Here is a 19,890-nt window from a genome sequence, read left to right as displayed (position 1 = left end):
GGCGATAGCTTCTAACCGCTTTGTTATAGCAACACATATCCTGGGGAGCTCCAACATGATTGTGGACAGGCTGAGCAGATGCATCCTTTTGCCACACGAGTGGTCTCTCAATCCGAATGTGATGGCAGAAATTTTCAGCTGTTGGGGCCAGCCTTGCTGCGATCTCTTTGCTTCCCCTTCAAACAAGAAGTGCAGCAGGTTCTTTGCCCGTCCCCCCCCCCCCACAGAAGGGGAGTCACCAAGAGATGCTTTGACTCACTATTGGCCCACAGGTCTCCTCTATGCTTATCCTCCCAATTCCCTTGATATCCTTATTTTTGAAGAATGCAATTCAGTTGAGATGCAAGGTGATCCTCATTGCCCCATTCTGGCCAAGACAAGTTTGGTTCCCCTTCCTCCGGTCTTGCCTTTTACAACCTCCATGGATCCTGGACACTCGTCAGGACTTAAATCTCTCATCCCCAAGGGTTGTCTCCCCCAAATCTGTTCACTCTCTCAAGCTGACAGCTTGGTTTCTCCACTTCCATTAGTCAGGCAGGAAATCATCTCTTCACCTGTTTGCGATATTATTCTGGCCTCCCATTAGACATCCACCAGGAAACTCTACAGAGATAAGTGGAAAAGGTTCGCGCTCTGGTCTAAACAATGGATGTTAGACCCCTTTTCAGCTCCTGTATCCGTTATACTTCATTACCTTTCTGAGTTTTTTGATAATGGAGCATTAGCTTCTACTATTGGAGTCCACTTAGCAGCTTTCTCCAATTTTCATAACGGTCTAGAACTCATTCCACTTATCTCCACCCGCATTTGCAAGACCTTTCTCAAAGGAGTTTTCCATAGCAGACCTCCAATCAGGTGGCCTGTAGAGATATGGAATCTTTCTCTGGTATTACAGACTTTCTATCCCCTTTTGAGCCTGCTGCAAAATGTGACCTTAAATTTCTATCATGGAAGTCTCTATTTTTGGTGGCGGTCACATCAGCTAGATGGATATCGGAGTTGCAAGCCTTGCGCATCAACAGTCCTTATTTAATTTTTCATAAAGTTAGAGTATCTCTTCGTACTAATCCATCTTTTCTCCCCAAAGTGATTTCCGATTTCTTTGTTAACCAGTCCATTGAACTTCGAGTGTTTTTTCCCAAATTGTTCCAATAAAGGAGAATACTGTCTACACTCATTGGATGTATATAGACAATTATGTTTTTACTTGGATAGGACTAAATCTTTCCGCAAGTTAGACCAACTTTTCATCTCCTTCTCCGGACCTGAAACAAGATGTGTTGTATCAAAAGTGGCTTTATCAAAATGGCTCAGAGATTATTGCTTTTTCATATTCACAAGCAAATGAACCTAAACCTGTCAATATCAAAGCACATTCAACGAGAGCCATAGCAACTTCCTTGCTTTTCATTCAAGACCCTGTATGGATGACATTTGTGCAGCAGCCATTTGGGCCAAACCCCATGCTTACATAAACATTACAAATTGGACATAGTCTCCAGGGGAAGAGCAGCCTTTATATCACTGGTGCTCAGGAATGTTCTTCCGTAAGGGCCACCCAGGTTTTCTAGTAGCATGGGTTTCTGTCCCATCAGTGATGAATGGGAAGAAGATTAACAACATCAGATAAAGAAGTTATGTCTTGCCATAACATTCCATCTGTGTTGATCTTTTTCCATTCATCACATCCCACCCTCTGTCCCCCACCAAAGCCTCCTAGTGGATCTTATGGGTCCTTGTGGTGTTCAGGATTTTTGCGCAGAAATGGTCTCTACTTTTACTTTTGAATGTTGCATGCAAACTCTATCTGAGGTAACTGGGAGAGGGGCATTGTGGGTAGCGGCTTAGCTCGAGAGTTTTTTGGTGTACACGAGCTTGGTATTTGGCCAACTCTGTTCCAAGGGCTCAGAACCGGGACCCATCAATGATTGGAAGATAAAAACTAATAAACCAAAATAGTGGTCTGAGTGCCCAAAGTTAAAACTGGTAAACCTAAAATAAGGCACACTGAGCTCAGCAAACGGACAACTTTTTTAATCGATACAAAACGCCACAGCAAAACGAAATCACAGCAGAACAATAACGCTGTAAAAGTAGATCCACATACATGTTTGTCAAAATAACTTCATCAGATACCTAACCTCCCTTCCTTTGATGAATAAACAAACTAATGTAGTTCAAATGAGCCAATGGAAAAACAACTTGAATTAAACATGTAAAATGCATTGAAATACATGGACCTTAAAGGTAAATGAATCTGAATGTTAAAACCAAATATATATATATATATATATATATATATATATATATATATATTGTGTAAAATGCATCAAATATGAAACTATAGTTGAAAGTTGTATACTTTCATTATTAAATATTGATGTTACAAACCCAAACTAAAATGCTTCTAAAATATTTTATGAAGTAAATAAATGCAATGAAACAGCCAAACTAAATCTAATAAAATACCGCCATCTAGTGGAGGTAAAAAATGCATGTTCATCTTGTTATAAAATTGAACCATAGAATGCTTACATATACATTATAAATAAATAGAAATATAAAAATGTAAAAATATATAAATATATTATAATAAAATGCTATAATTTAGCAGATCTCAATTTCAGCACAGGTTTCAATGATAACATTACATTTAATCCAGGGGAAGAGCTTACATCCAGGATAATTTGCCAATATAACTCCCTATTGATTGGAAGATGATCAACAACACAGATGGAATGTTATGGTAAGACGCAACTTCTTTTTAGCTGCCATTTCCAGTTTTCATATAGGAGTAAACATCTCATCTTTAGCATCCTTCAAACTTCACAAAGCCTTTCTAAGAGGAATTTTCCTAGTTAAATGTCCATTAAGATTCCACCCCTCCTTGGGATTTGAACATTGTTTTGCAAACATTTTAATACAGTCTCCGTTTGAACCATCAGCTAAGTGTGAATTCAACGTTTTAATGGATGTTACCTCTGCCAGTAAAGTATCAGAATTGCAGGCCTTGTCATTTAAACCTAGTTTGATTTTTTTCATAAGGATAGACCATCATTAAATACCAATCTTTCTTTCATAGATTGGTGTTAAAATCCAATAATCTGAAGTAGTTACTTAATTTGCTCTGCAACCTGTGGGTATCGGATCCGACCTCGGATCCGAGCCGGCAGCTTTCCAAGATCCGAGCTCCTAGCTCCTCCCCCTACCCATAATCCCCTGCTGCCAACCATATTACCTCCAGATCGTTTTTTGCCGCGGCTGAAGAAGCTTTCCTTTTTGAAGAGCTTTTGGCTGGGTGAGATCATTCATGATTTATAAACTCTCTAGAAGTTAAAATCTTGTGTGAGAGATATTAGCCCTTTTTTTCTATCCCTTTTTGTGCTAGTTTATATTTTTTGGTGCAGTTAATTAGCTTTTCTTTAGTCACTCCCCCTCCCCCCTTAGTGTTTGGGCGTGTGTGCGAGTGCTAAGATGTCGGAAGGGCCTAAGGCCATTTTTTCTAAATGTACTGAGTGTGGCCACAAGCTTTCCCCAGCTGATGGCCACACTCAGTGCGTTTTGTGCCTGGGGGCAGCCCATCTATCAGAGGCCTGCCACATATGTGCGGCCTTTAACCCCCGGGCACTTCGGGATAGGAAGAACAAGCTGATCCTGGCGGGAAAGCTCCCCCAGGGGTCAGCTTCTTCCTCTCCCGTTCGGGTTCTGGCTGCCTCGGCGGCCCCGGCACCTTCTGTTCCCTTAGCTCAACCCGGGACTCAACCTCCCTCTTTGTGTTTGAGCTCTGAGGAAACTAGTGCCTCTTCTGGTAGGGAGAAAGAGGCACAAGGATAAGGAGGGACATAGATCCCAGAAAAGGCGGGCTGAATCTCACCCCTCGGCTCCGCCAGCTAAAGCAGCTAAGTCTCCTTCGGGGGTCTTCGGATCCTCCTCCTCTCTGCTTCGTTTGCCTAGCTTCTTGCCTGAGGAGGAGGATCGGTCTCCCTCGAGGTTGTCGAGGCGGCCCTCCCGGCCCGCCTCGACTACCTCTTCCAGGTCAACCAGAAGCATCCCCCCCCTCTGGGGGGGGGGGGGAGTGCGGCCCCCATGTTTACCCGATCACTCCTTCTCCGATATGTTTTCGGATCTCGGAGTCATCGGATCCTGGCCCCTTTGGACCCAGGGATTTGTCGGCGCCGATAGCGCTGGTCTCTTCGCTGACTATGCCCTCGAGCTTGTCGGATCCGAGGGAGTTGCTCTGTCTTTGGAGCTGTTGGCTTCAGAGCACACCTCTCTCTCGGCGTCGACTGCATCGGCTCCGACCCCGAACCCTTCCTCGGAGCCGAGGAGATTGCTCTCAGAGGCTGGCGAGGGCGATTCTCCTTTGGCTTTTGAGGTAGTGGAGAGGGTACTGTCGAGGTCCTCCAGGTCCACGGTTCGGGCTTTGGATCCACCTGTACCCCCACTGTATGAGGGTCTGTTTTCCATCATCCGACCATCGGGACAGCCTGCCCAAGCCCTCCAGCTAGTTCCAGTGGAGGAACAACAACCCGTGGACGAGCCCTCTTCGGATAGCCCCACCGAGCAGGTTCCTCGGAAACGTCGGTGTAGAAGGAGGCACCTGGACTCCCCCGAGTCCATTACCACCGACACGGACTTAGATGATAGGGAGGGTTCCCCAAGGTCACCCCCTTAAGATGTCTCCTTTGGAGACATCATGGAAATGTTGCGTATTAGAGGGGGGTGGTCTGCCCAAAAACCTTCCCTTGATGAATCCGTGTTCCTGGAGGCGTTTGAGGCAGGCCCATCTACCTCCTGGGTGTTCCCTCCAGCCGACCCCCTGGTGGACTTAATTACCACCAGGGCGTGGAAGGAGCCCGACACGGTGGAGCCGATCCCTAGGCATCCCAATAAAGTCTTAAGTCCCCCACAGATAGACAGTCATGGGCCAAAGGAACCCCTGTTGATGCCATGTTGGTGGCGGCGGCCACCAAGAAAGAACTCGCTCAGGAGAGTTCTTTGGTCCACCCGCCAGGTAAAGAATCTTGAGCGTTGGACTGGATTGGGAAGCGGATGTTTGCTTCAGCGACCTTTTCAATAAGGGCGCTGAACTATATGGCACATACCATCAGGCCACAGCGAGACTTGATCAAGGAATAAGCTGCAGCCCCCCTGGAGTCCATGTCGGTCGGAGACCAGAATGTGTTTACGACACGAATGGCCACTCTGAAATCCATCTCTAATACATCTATGCGGCTCCTCTCCCATACTTCGGAGGGAGCCGCTAGAGCCAGCGGAGCAGGGGTCGTCTTACGACGTCACGCCTGGCTCCGTCTTTGCGACTTCGCGGATCCCTTCAAGGCGTCCTTCGCAAATGCCCCCTTTGATGGTTCTGCTCTTTTTGGCAAGACTGTTCGCGATACGCTGGTCCAAAGCAAAAAGGACGGGAAGACACTGTCTGCCATCGGAGTCCGCTTCTCTAGTCCCCAAAGATCCTTCTCCAGGAATCAGAGGGGACAAAAGAAGCTGTGGTTCCGCAAGTCTCAGCAATCCCATTCAGCTGCGGACCACTCGTCCTCTAGAGGCAGAGGAGGACAAGGTGGACGCTGGCCCAGAGGCATAGGGGGGCCGCGTAATTTCAGGTCTAGAGAACCTTTCTCGGACAGACCCGCACAACAGCCCTGAGGGCTTACCCGACTGTCCCTCTCTGGAGGCAGTCGGGGGGGGGGGGCAGTTGACGGAGCACCTGTCAAACTGGGAGTCCCTTACAATGGATCGATGGGTGCTCCATATCATTTCCAGAGGTTATTCCATTCCTAAATCTTCCCCCCAAAACCAGACGCCTCCCCGATGTCGCACCCGATCAGAGGGAGGCAGCGGCTTCAGAGATTTTGAAGCTGCTAAGAAAGAGCCATCCAGCCCGTCCCCCCCAGATCAGTCCGGATTGGGTTATTACTCAAGGTTCTTTTTGGTGCCAAAGAAAACCGGGGACCTCAGACCCATCTTGGACCTTTCCGCTCTGAACCTGTTCATACCCAAGGAAAAGTTCCGGATGGTCACTCTTCAATCTATTCTCCCCCTTGTGTGGGAGAACGACTGGGTGTGCTCCATAGACCTCAAGGATGCGTACTACCACATCTTGATGGACAGACGATCCAGGAGGTTTCTCCGCTTCCGGCTCGGAGCCAGTCATTATCAATTCAGGGTTCTTCCATTCGGCCTCACCTCAGCCCCCAGAGTGTTCACCAAGGTCATGGCGGTGGTTGCAGCCCACCTGAGACTTCAGGGCATTCAGGTCTTCCCGTACCTAGATGACTGGCTCCTTACCACGACCAACAGGCATCCACTCTCTGTGGCGAGAGATTACGCACTGACTCTAGCCCACAACCTAGGCATTTCAGTGAACCGGCAGAAGTCCTGCCTGTGCCCCACTCAAGCCCTAGAATTCATAGGGGCCAGGTTGGATACTCTAATCTCCCGAGCTACTCTAACGTCAGTCAGACTGAACAGCTTGTCATATCAGGTGTTAGCCATTCTCTGGAGTCCTTCTCCTCCAGCGGAGTTAGTCCTGAGGGCACTGGGGTTTATGTCAGCAGCGATCGGTTTTTCCCTCCATGCCCGTCTGCGAATGAGAATATTACAATGGACCCTTCAAGTCCAATGGTCCCTCTCGTTCCACCCATTGAACACGCTGATACCGCTGAGCAGAATTTGCAGGGACTCCCTTCTTTGGTGGTTACATGCGCGGGAACTCAGTGAAGGGGGGCCTTTTGTGATTCCCCCGGTCGAAGCCACGTTGACCACGGATGCTTCTCGCCTCGGGTGGGGAGGGGCATTGTTCAATATCAATGTCCTAGAGATGAGGGCGGTGCTTTTGGCGTTGCAAGCTCTCCACGACCTTCTTCCCCTGGGGACTATTGCGATCCAGACAGACATGTCTGTAGTCTGGTATGTAAACCGGGAGGAACCAGATCCTATCCCCTGTGTTGAGAGGCCATGAGAGTTTGGGAATGGGCGATCTCCACCAACCGCTTTCTGGTAGCAACGCACATCCTGGGACGGTCCAACATATTAGCGGGCAAGCTAAGTCGGGTGCTTCTCACTCCGTACGAGTGGTCTCTGAATCCATCTGTTGCGAAGCAGATCTTCCACAAATGGGGTCGGCCTCGCTGCGATCTTTTTGCTTCTCCTTTAAACACAAAATGCAGCGAGTACTAAGCAATAATTCCCCCCAGAGTCGAGACCCCCAGAGACGCTCTAGTCCATGCTTGGCCTCCCGGGCTCCTTTTATGCTTATCCCCCCCTTCCACTCATGATGAAATTCATTCAGAAAGCCTGTCGGTTGGGGAGCAGAGTTATCCTCATAGCCCCATTCTGGCTTCGACAGATCTGGTTCCCTTTTCTGCAGTCTCTGTGTGGCTCCTCCGTGGATTCTGGATCCCAGTCCAGACCTGATCTCGCATCCCGCGGGTTGCCCAACCCCGAACCTGGTCAACCTCAAGCTTGCAGCTTGGCCGATCCAGTTCCAATAATGGCTAGGACTCCCCGTATCTCATCTCCCGTTAAGGCCATTCTGGTTGCAGCTCATAAGCCATCTACCAGAAAACTTTACAACAGTAAATGGAAACGTTTTTCCATTTGGGCCAAAGACAAGGACTTGGACCCATTTACTGTCCCTATTCCGACCATTCCGGACTTCCTCTTTTTGATTTTTCGTCAGGGAGCAAGTGCTTCTACGGTTAAGGTGCAATTGGCGGCCATCTCCCATTTTCATGTGAGGGACGGCATAGGTTCTTTAGCATCTACAAAGTTGTGCAAAACCTTCTTACGAGGCATCTTTCTTTTAAATCCACCAATAAAGTCTGTGGTTCCCCCATGGGATCTCACTCTAGTCTTGCAAGCCTTGACGAGTCCACCTTTCGAACCTGCGGCCTCGGTTCCGTTGAAGTTCTTGTCATGGAAAACGGCCTTCTTAGTAGCTATTACTTCGGCCAAAAGGGTTTCAGAACTGCAAGCCTTGTGTATGAAACCTCCTTACCTTATCTTTCACAAAGACAAGAGTGTCACTCAGGACTAACCCGTCTTTCTTGCCTAAGGTTGCTTCAGAAGCAAATATAAATTGATAAATCTACCAGTTTTTTTTCAAAATTTCAGAATGGGAGAATACACATTGCACAAATTGGATGTACACAGACAGCTGCGCTTCTACTTGCATAGGATTAGAGAGTTTCGCAAGTCGGACCAGTTGTTTGTCTCTTATGCAAAATCTGCCATGGGCAAAACCATTTCCAAAGTGACTGTAGCAAATTGGATCGGTCAATGTATTATTCAGGGGTACATATCGTCTGGCAAGCCAGCCCCGGTTGGTATCCGTGCTCATTCTACAAGATCTGTAGCCTCCTCAACAGCTTTTTGGTCTAGGGTTCCAGTGGACGACATGTGTTCAGCAGCTACTTGGTCCTCCTCTCATACATTCATCTCTCATTATAAACTAGATGTGATTTCGAGGAGTAGGGCTTCTTTTGGCTCCGCGGTGGTTCGGAATATCCTTCCGTAAGGACCACCCAGGTTCTTCTAAGGTAGCTGGGGACTCTGTCCCACAGGTTGCAGAGCAAATGAAGTAACTACTTCAGATAAAGAAGTTATGTACTCACCATAACGTTCCATCTGAGTAGGTACTTCATTTGTCTGCAACCGACCCCCCCCCCCCCGCCATCCCCCGAACCTTTCGGGATTTTCTGATCACCTTTACAGTTGATTTTTTGTGTTACCAGGTTGGTGAGGCAAAAAAACTGATCTGAGGTAATATGTTTGGTAGCGGGGGATTATGGGTAGGGGGAGGAGCTAGGAGCTCGGCTCTTGGAGCTTGGAAAGCTGCTGGCTCGGATTCGAGGTCGGATCCGATACCCACAGGTTGCAGACAAATGATGTACCTACTCAGATGGAACGTTATGGTGAGTACATAACTACTTTTTAATCAAGATATCAGTCTTCCAGTCATCTTCCCAAATTTCTCAAAGGTGAGTATAAGTAACACCTTTTGCATGTTCAGACAGTTATGGTTTATCTACATAGAACCAAAAATTTGAGAAAATCAGGACAGTTTTCTTTTTCAGAATCAAAATTAATCAATCTAGTTTCTAAAGTGACACTAGCCAAATGGTTAAATGATTGATTGCATTACCTTTATGAAAAATTGGGAATGTATTTTCCAAAACCAACAAAACACATTCCACCAGGTCTGTGACAACTTCAGTCTTTTTATATAAATCGTGTTTGGATTATTTGTGCAGCTGCAACTTGGGCCAATCCTCATAACTTTATTGATCACCACAAATTGGATATGATCTCTAGAGGAAGAACAACCTGTGGCGCAGCAGTGCTAAGGGTTAGCCTTCCTTAGAGTCCTCCTGGGATTTAGGCAGATGGGGACTCTGCCCCAGCAGTTGAGGAGTAAATGGAAATGACATCAAATAAGTTATGTACTCATCATAATGTTCCATCTGTGTTATCCATTTTCATTTTTCCTCAATTTCCCTCCCACCAAACCCCCTCCTTGTTTGGCTCTTGGAAGGATCGAAATATGCTGGAGGAAGTACTGTTCCTTTGAGTCCCATGTTATGTTTTATCATTTTCTGCTCTCTAGTTGTTAAGGGGCTTAAAGGGCAGCAAACTAGATCTGAGGTATGTTAGCTGACCAAGGCATTATGGGAAATGGAGGCGTTAGTGTGTTACATGAGCTGGAAGAAGCGTCCGAGTCGTATTAGAGGATCATATCCAAACCCAGCAGTTGAAGAGTAAAAATGGACAGCACAGATGGCAAGTTATGGTTAGTATATAACTTATTTTTATTCTACAGAAAAGGCAACTTTGAGTACCTTTCTGACATGAGGTACTTAATTTTTTCATTGAACACCTCTCAATGCTGTTAGGCTGTAATTTAATGCTAGAACAAAAACAGGACACACACAACAGTGAAGTATTTTCATGGGTTTAAAATTATAAATTGCTCTGTGCGAGGGAGAGGGGAGACGAATGCAAACACTATGGCAGATTTGAAATGTCTTGCGTCTGTTTCTGATGACAGGTGTTTCTGATGACAGGTGAATAACAAGCTTATCTTAAAGTGCCACTTTTCAGAACACAGTGTGCACTGTCTTGCATATAATTTGTTGACTGCATGGTGTTGAAGGTTCAGAAGCATTTAGTTGAGCCAAGTCCTGCATTGTGATTTTTTTTCTACTGTTTTGTTTGATTATAGTATTAAAACTTGTGGTCCTAGTTTGAAGTGGAGCATTGATTTTAATCATTTACATGTTTAATTTTAACAGAACCAGTGTTCTTGAACAGTGAGCTTTTTCCTAATGGATTTCATTCTTGTGAAAGTGATGATGAAGATAGAGCATCACATGCAAGTTCTAGTGACTGGACTCCAAGACCTGAAATAGGTAAATATTTACATAAAATACCTTGATTGCTATATTTGCTGCCCCATTTCCACTGGTGTTTAAAAGTTTTCTTTGTAAATTAAGTTGAGGTCACCTTGATTAGTAACCAGACAGTTTAAGCATCAAACTAAGAATAATTTTACTTTTGTGCATACATTGTAACACTAAAAAATGAAATTGGTTGGATCTTGTGAACATGTTACATCATGCACACCTGTTTCACATTTAATAATTTTCATGCCACTTCGAGAAAACAGGTATGCACATTCAGTGTGATACTGTCGCATTAGAGAGTTAGGGTGTTGCTGCACAAAAACTATTGTTCATTATATCTTTAATTGTTGCAGTAGCCTTAGCTACGTGGGTTATATCCAGTCAAGAATATAACAGCCAGACAACTTCCAAAGCTTTAGTGCACCTTCCATGCATCCAAACCATGTCAGCTCGAGCTAAGCTGACTAAAGACTGGTGTGGGTGCCAAGCCCTTCCGAGCTCTCCTACTGCTGAAGAGCACTCCTCTGCGGGCTTTAGAGGACTGACTGTCTGCTTGTGTTGTTCTGTTGCTGGACAGATGAGTTCCCTTTAGGGCAAAACCTTCCACATTTTAAAAATGTTTTCTTGAACTGTCCTGTTTAGGAAAGATATTTTTAAGCTAGTGTTTGTATTTTACCAGACTGTCATGAGATTTGGCCATTCTTTTAAAATGGGAGTGCTCTTTTTTTTCCTGTCAGTTTGAAAAGTTGTGTAAAGTAATTGAAATTTTTCTTTGGAGAATTTGTGATCTGATGTCCGTTTTCATTCATCTTCAACCTTTGGGTCCAGATCCAACTCAGCATTACACTGGCTTGTGGCCTCTAACAAATTCTTGAGCCCCTTCCCTATCCATAATGTACAACCTCTAGCATCCCTCAAATCTCATTGGCCACTCTAGGGTCTAGATGTTGTCTTCTGCTGTTGAGCTTCGCCTTGGGAGGATAAGTATTTTTTCTTCTTTCTGTTTGTATCTCCTTAAAGATTTAATCTTGCCTACTCCCTCCCTTGTACCCATTTTTCTTTTTTAAAACTTTTAGTTCTTTAAAAAGTTTTTCTTTCTGGTTATGTTTAACATTTTTCTCATAAAATTGAAGTTTTCTGGCAAGTCATTTGAAAAAATACTTTTTGAGTGTTGAAGGCAGAAGACAGACTTTTACGTTTGAGACAGCTCTCTTGCTACTGGTGAAGTCTCTTCAGTGTGACTGTTTTTCTGTGGCAGACTCAACCTCTGCATTCTACCTCACAAAAACAAGATAACCTTAAAAAAAAAAAAGAAAGGTTTATTAGAAGATGCAGGGTATTGGGACTTCACCACCCCCCCCCCACCCCCCAGTATTAACTGAGATCCTTCAAAAGGTCCATGGTGCTTAACTATGGAGTGGTCGGATCTGAGGTCTATTGCGATCCGACCAGCTTAGATGATGCCTTGCTGCTGACTGAATTTTGCTGGTTGTCTGTCTTGAAATTTGTGTGTCAAATGGATCAGAATGTCTGGATTTTTGGCTAATATTTTTGGTCCATTTCTTCTCTATTTCTGGCGCTGGCAGATCATTGAAAACTGAAGTCAGAAAGTGGTGGCGGACTTTTGGTTTGCTTGGTCTTCCATAGGTTTTTCATGCTGGTATACAGCCTGTTGTGCTCCTTACTTTCTCGTCCATAATCAAGTAATCAAAAAAAGAAAAAAAAGGAGAGTGTATTTAAAAACGCTAATTGGGGAGAGAGACTTTAAGAGCTGTAATCTGGGTGTTTTGAGGGGGGCCAAACATCTGCGGAACACTGTCATACCTCCCTACTGTTTGGATTTCAGAGTGTAAGAGTTTTGCTTCATTTGTTTGGTCCATTACTCGTGAAGTTTGTGATTTTCTGGAAAGTCACTGGGATGATCTGAGGACTCAAATTAATGAATGACGTACATTTGAGTTTCAGATTTCAAATCCATCAGAATATATGTCTATTAACTCAGATCCTGTTACTCTAGCAATGTACACTGTGCCATGCCTTTCATCTGAATGCCTGCCAACAGTACGGTATTTGTAATTGTCCAGATTTTTGCTTCATAACCTTCAGAAGGTTAATGCTAATGCAAATCCTGTTGCGTCATCTTTCGAAGTTAGAGCAGTAGTTGTAAATTGCCTTTTTTTTGTATTTGAGAGTGGTAATGGTGGCAGATTTCTTTGCTAGATCATGACTGTCTGCTGCCAAGATTCCTTAAAGTACCACTATGGACAAATGATGCAAAAAAAGAAAAAAAAAATGGAGACGTTATTTGTTGTACCTCCCAAAGCTGCCTGCAGCACAATAATTGCTCATTCCTAATATTTTATTTTTTTTATCATTGTTTGCCCTCATGGGGGCAGACATCGGGATTCCTTGGAAAGTTAAATCTGTCCCATAGTGCACAGATTGCAAGAATAAGCAGCTCTACCATTTGTTGTCAGACTAGACTTCCATTCACTTAAAAAAATGGAACACCTGGAAAAAAAGCTGCCAGTTTGAGTCTGCAGCTCATGTGTCATTGACTAGTCTGCATAGAGTCTTACAAATGTTCTTACTGATGTACTACACATTCTTTGAAACTTTTTACAAGGACCAGTTTTGCAAGTTTCAATTCCTGGCCACGTTAGTCTTCCCATCTCCCCTCCTTCAGTTGGCAAGAGTATCACATTTCCATCTTGGCTGGATTCAACTAATTAGTTAACTTTGCTTGACAATAGACGTTAAAGAAAGCACGACCTGATATGCCACTAAAATTGTTCCCTCATACGTTTCTTCACTTCTGAATAGCAGTTCCCAGAAGTTAATTAAAAAAAAAAAACACAAACATGCAATACCAGTCAATCCATTTCTTAAAATGTCCACAGTAAAGTTTTCAGTTTGAATTGCTTTCTGGCTGCTGACATGGTTATCTCTGCATAGTTATTCTGTTGTACCATAACCTGAACTTGTATTTAATGCCAAGCTTTACAGCCGTTCTGTTTCTTAGCAGTGACTTCCCAAACCTCTGATGTGACTCGGTTCTTTTGTTACTATTGATGTTATGTTGTCCTATCTTGCGTTCATTCTTGATGGTTGGTTTTGTTCGGAACCGACTCTGCCACATACTAAAGCTTAAGAGCTTTCTGTGGCTCAAGGTTGCACCCTATCCCAAGATGCCTAGCGGCAGTTACCCAGATCTCATTTGCAGCTTGCTGCATCGGGATTGCCTTTTTGCTGGCTCAGGCTAAGTGGTTTTATATTTTGCTTTTTGGTGATTTCTAGTACTAAAATCTTAGGTAATGTAATTTTGTTCAATATCTTACTCTCTTGGGTGCCTTTTAAGCGTGGTTGTAGATGTTCTTCGTGTTTCACTGTTGCAATCATTGCATTTAGGGTAATCTGCTGGCAGATTGCCCTCAGTCAGCCTGAATAACAAAGTATTGGGTCCTGCGTCAGTTACTGTCTCCTCTTCCATGCCGTCAGGGGTATAAAACATGCAGCCAATGCCATTTTATTCAGTCTTTCTTGCTGTACGGTGCCTGAAGCAGAAGCAGTTCGCAAGTGCCGGTCAAAAGACTCCTGAAATTTTCGCATTCGAGTTTCAGAACCGAAGTCTTCAACTAAAGCTAAGTACCCCATTGGGGAAACTTTTTCTTGCTCCTTACCAATGTCAGTAAAAGTTAATTATTGCATTACTTGTGGGAAGCAAATAACTCATAAGGATTTTCATTTGCACTGTATTCCTTGCCTAGGCCCAGATCATAATGTGCCTTGCTGTCAGTTTTGTGCTAGATTTAACCAACGCACTAAGCGTCTGTATATTTTTGCTTCAAAATATGTTGGATCCAGATTTAATTACCCTGAAATGTCGTCCGTTACCAATCCGACTACCGGAGTTCACAAAAAACGCAAAGAAAAAGACAGACCGTCTAGTTCCAAAACCGACGAAAATTCTCCTTGGCCAGTCGCCGGTTCGCTGGTACTCAGTGAGGCACTTTCGCAGCCCCTGATACCCGCTGCTTTTGAGTCGCAGGCCTCTACCGAGACCCATGCGGAGTCCGGTATGCCGTGAGATTCTCAAAATATTGAACCTGCGGATGTCTCTCCCTTGGATGGGTCCGGAGCCGCTAAGCACGCACTGACTTCTGAGGGTGTTTTCAGGCCTCAACATTTTTATGTAAAACCAACGCTAGCTTCAAAAACAAGATCAAAAACATCTAAGTCTAAAAAACCGACACATGAGCCACGTGCTCAGGCCCCTATGCCTAAAAAACAGATTATCAACACGGCTGAGGACTTAATTACCCTGATCAGGGGTTCCCAACCCCCACCCCTCTGCTAAGAGGCCGAAGCAAGACGCAGATTATGAATCTTCAGATCAGGTTTCCATTTTTTCTGATTCCTCTTCTGATCAGGAATTTTCTGTTCCACCCTATGAGGATTCAGATGCAGAAGAATCCATCCCATCTGCATCTCCTCTTGAGGTTTATTCTTTTGGAGAAACCTTGCATACTTTAAGGGAACATTTTCATTGGAAGAGTCAGGATTTCTCGGAATCAAAAAAGAGGCTCAGGGATTTCCTTCTTCCTCAGCATAGGCCTTTGGCAATGCCTCCTGTATTAGACATTTTGATGCATTTTCAAAATCAAGCATGGCTCCTGATTCCCTACCTCCGGCTCCTAGTAAGCCAGACGGATATTACAGGGTTCCTGACTCCCACAAATTTCTATTCAAAAATCCTGCAGCTGATCCTGAGACTATCTCACAGGGTCCGAAAGGTGTAAAGGCCTCTACAGCCAAAAATTCTACCCCCTCTGATAGAGATTCCAGGGCGCTGGATAGATGGGGAAAGAAGGTTTATACGTCTGTAACCTTTGCAATTAGGGCCTTAAACTGCCAGTTTCATATGCTTAAATATCAACAGCATGTTATGGGCTTATTGAAACAGAAAATTATGTTGATTTCTGATTGTGTGGAAAATAAAGAATTGCAGGAATTATTGCATGCAGCAGAACAGGTTGGAAAGCATACTTTGCAATGTGGTTTTGATTCCTTGGAGGCCTCTTGCAGGGCTGCAGTTACTGGATCTGTGATTAGAAGGCATGCCTGGCTCAAAGAGCAAAATCTGCATTATCATGTTAAAGCTAAATTGTTGGATGCCTCTTTACAGCATGATACTCTGTTTGGTAATAAGGCAGAAGAGGTTTTAAAGAAAATGGCAGACAAAGCTAAATCTATGCAAAATGTAAAAGATTTATTACAAGTGCAGCCACCCAGGTTCAGTAGGCACTGGCCCACTAAAAATTGGTCCTTTCATGTGTCCAACAGAGCCTCTCAAGGCAAATCCAGGCGCTCAAAAGGCTGTAGATACCAATCACAGGGTTCTTACAGGTCAAAGCAATGGGGTGCCTCCACCTCCAAATCTGGAGGAAACAAAGCACAACCCTACAGTAAGGAGTCTCAGTGACTTCTCTCTACCTTCACCAAGCACTTATCTTTTGGCAGCCCCCTTGGGTGGAAAATTAGCATTTCATGCTCAAAATTGGCAGTTAATTACCCAGGATGAGTGGGTATTAAACGTAGTATCCCAGGGGTACAGATTTCATTTCCATACTTTGCCAATTTCAAACGGTTGCCTAGATCTGCCACAGAATCAATGGGCAGTGGCTCAGAAACAAGTTACGTCCCTCATGGATATGGGGGCTATTCAGCCAGTACCAGAACAGGAAAAAGGACAAGGTTTTTATTCAAGGCTTTTCCTGGTATCCAGAAAAGACTATGCCTGGCATCCAATACTGGACTTATCGATTTTAAACACATTCCTGGACATTCCAAAATTCAAAATGCTGACTTTACAACAGCTATTGCCTATGCTGGGCAGGAACGCTTGGTTAATGACTCTATACTTAAGAGGCATACCTGCATATCCCAATAAGGGAATCATGCAGAAGATAACTTTGCTTCAAGGCAGGTTTTTTGCATTACCAATTCTCTGCACTGCCTTTGGCTTATCTACTGCGCCCAGGGCCTTTACAAAGTGCCTGGCACCAGTAATTGCATTTTGCAGACAAAGAAGCATACAAATGTATCCTTACCTGGACGACTGCCTCATTCAAGCAGAGAACAAGGACATTCTTCTTCAACATCTGGCATTTGTAAAAAGGCTGCTAACATGCCTAGGTACACAAACAAAATGAAATCCCAACTGGTACCCTCTCAAATAATTACATTCCTCTGTGCAAGCTTGAAAGCAACTGCCCAGATGGCTTACCTTATGCCAGACAAAGGTAACTGACAACATACTTCAAACAGATGGCAACAAAAACCCAGTTATCTGCAAGACAAATTCTGCAGGCTTTGGGTTTCATGGCATCCTGCATTCTACTAATTCCATATGCAAGACTGCATATGAGGAAACTTCAATGGTACCTAAAAAGTTTATGGAGTCAACATTGTCACAGTCTGGAAACCATGATTCCTCTCATTACCTACCTACAACAGGAGTTTCTTTGGTGGGCAGAGACATGTCACCGTAACAAGGGACTGTCATTCACTCTACCCCTTGACACCCAAACCCTAACTACAGACACATCAGACTATGCTTGGGGAGCCCACCTGACTGGGAGATGCATTCAGGGTATATGGAGCCTAAAACAAATGCATCTGCATATCAACCAGAAAGAGATGCTAGCTGTTCAGAATGCTCTGACAGCTTTCATGGACTTATTTCATCCAGGGCAACTACTGATAAAGACAGACAAAGCCACGGTTATGTGGTACATAAGCAGGGAGGTACACATTCCTACCCCCTTTGCAGACTAGCCATGGCATTGTGGAACACAGCTTTGACTTACCAAGTACATCTTCAAGCTCAATTCCTGCCAGGAAAACAAAATAATCTGGCAGACCCAAGTAGAAATCTTATGGACCCGCACGAGTGAAAACTGGATCCACAAATTTTCAGCATGGTAACACAGAAATGGGGGAGCCCAGACATAAATCTATTTGCCTCACCCCAAAATTATCAACTGGACAAATTCTGCACAAGGACTTAACACAGACAAGCATGGAAAGTGGATGCCCTATCCTTCAGTTGGAAAAAACTATCCGTGTATGCCTTTCCCCTCTGCCTCTTCTCTCCAAGGTCTTACTAAAGGTCAGACAGGAAAAGCCAAAAATGATCCTGATTGCTCTTGCCTGGCCTCACCAGCACTGGTACCCAATTCTAAGGAGTATGTCTCAACTCCCTCCTTGGTACTTGCCTCAAATACCTCCTCTACTGTCTCCACAGGGCAATCAAATTCTGCACACTCCGCTCCAAACTCTGAACCTTGCAGCATCGCTTATTTAATTATTCAAACAGCACCTCTCAGTAAATCTGTGATGTTATTTTGGAAGCCAGAAGGCCTAGTACTAGAAAATCTTATGCTGATAAATGGAAGAGATTCTGTGCTTGGAACCAAGCACAAGGAACGGACACAGCAAAATCAAATATCCCTCAGATTTTACAATACTTGACTGAGATGCTTGACAAGGGCCTATCTTTTTCTTCAATAAAAATCCATGCCTCTGCCGTCTCGGCTCATTACAACACGGAGCGTCTCCTCTATTCTCATCCTCTGCTAAAACAGTGTCTTAGAGGAGCCAAAAATTTAAAGCCTCCCAGAAGATCACCAACTCCTGCATGAGACCTCAATTTTGTGCTGGAAAAACTCACCCTGCCTCCTTTTGAACCAGCAGCTACTGCGGATATAGAATGTTTATCTTGGAAAACAGCTTTCCTCTTGGCAATCACTTAAGCAAGAAGGGTTTCAGAATTACAGGCTCTCATGGCTGTGGAGCCTTTTATTACATTTTACCTGGACAGGGTGTCCCTCCGGACCAATCCTTCCTTTATGCCCAAGGTGGTATCCAGTATGGCTCTTAACCAAACAATTCATCTGCCAACATTTTTCCCAAATCCGCAGAACAAGGGGGAGCGGATTCTGCATTCATTGGACTTACACAGACAACTAAGATTCTACTTAAACAGGACCAAATCTCTAAGTCTGAGCAACTACTGGTGGCATTTGCTTCAGGATCTGAGGGGAAGGCTATATCAAAACAGACTATTTCTAAGTGGATACACCACTGCATTCGTTTCTGCTATTTACACCATGGTAAACCTGTGCCCAAGGGAATCTGGTCATGTTCCACCATGGCTGCCTCTACCACAGCAGCCTTTCTCAGGAGTTCCAACCAAAGACATTCTAGAAGCTGCTACTTGGAGCTCTGTCCATACCTTCACAAAGCATTATCATTTGCCTCTCTTCTCCAAATCCAGGGCAGTCTTTCCCACTGCAGTTTTGCAGGTCCTTATAGCCGCTCCTAATGCTATTTAGTTCCATCCTCCCATCCATAGCTTTGGGATTCTACCCAAATGCAATGATTGCGACAGTGAAACACAGACATAGTACAGTTGTATACACTTACCATAAATGTAGATGTTTAGAGTGTATTCACTATTGCAGTCCGGGTTACCCACCCGCCATCCTCCTTTTTCTATAACTTCTCTTTCCTTCACTATATTCTAAAGCCTTTGTGGTGTATTTGCTTTTAGGTGAAGGTAAAGTTTATGTTGCTAAAAGTGCACTTACATATATTGCTGTTTATATATATATATATATATATATATATATATATAATTTTTTTTTTTTTTTTTTTTTTTTTTTTTTGCGCTCCCGCTTTGGGGGGGCACCTAACATCTGGGGCAAGAAAAACTGAATAAAATGGCATCGGCTGCATGTTTTATACCCCTGACGTCATGGAGGAGAGAGCAACCGATGCAGGACCCAAGACTTTGTTTTTCAGGCTAACTGAGTGCAACCTTCCAGCAAATTACCCTAAATGTAATGACTGCAACAGTGAATACACTCTAACATCTACATTTATGGTAAGTGTACACAACTGTACTGTTCTTTCACTGTGTTTTTGCCGCTTCTGTGTGGGGTGTCGTTCTTTCAGGCCTTTCACCTATCCCGGCTAAATGTAGCTTCTTCTTAAACAAGTCTGTTTAAGTTAGAGGATTCATTTTTGCCCCCTTGTTGTTCAGCCCGTTTTTAGTAAGAGGGCTCTTTTCTTCTGATATTCCTTAAACCTCCAAGGTTTTGCCATTTACGTTAGAGGCGTCTCCTCTGGTTAGAGGAGTCTGTCGTTTAACTTAGAGACCTCTCCTCTAATCCTTCTCCTTTATATTAACAAAAAAAAAAAAAACTGGTCTTTCTTCTAGTGCTGGTTTTGTTTGAGTTTGACTAGACTTTATAGTGTCTTTTTTGTACTGGTTGTGACTATTTACCAGGATGTCTAAAGATCTTGCCAAATAAACTAGACAGTCCGTTTTTAAAAAGTGTGATTCTTGCACACAAAAAATGTCTATAACAGATGGACACACTAGCTGTGTTTTGTGTGCCATTCA

General features: G+C 44.1%; 1 protein-coding gene across 1 annotated transcript in view; it reads left to right on the top strand.

Annotated features, from left to right (window-relative positions):
• Positions 1–19,890, top strand: part of SIRT1 (sirtuin 1) — a 1,558,788-nt gene that overhangs the window by 229,831 nt on the left and 1,309,067 nt on the right. The window contains exon 2 of the mRNA XM_044056380.1: positions 10,311–10,427. Coding sequence (XP_043912315.1) covers positions 10,311–10,427 — 117 coding nt within the window. The remainder of the gene's footprint in view (positions 1–10,310; positions 10,428–19,890) is intronic.

Source organism: Protopterus annectens, chromosome 14.part0 (genome assembly GCF_019279795.1).
Source record: "Protopterus annectens isolate FY-2018-M chromosome 14.part0, PAN1.0, whole genome shotgun sequence".
Taxonomy (NCBI): domain Eukaryota; kingdom Metazoa; phylum Chordata; order Ceratodontiformes; family Protopteridae; genus Protopterus; species Protopterus annectens.
Note: the sequence above shows the minus strand (reverse complement) of the source record. Positions and strands in the feature narration are given on the sequence as shown.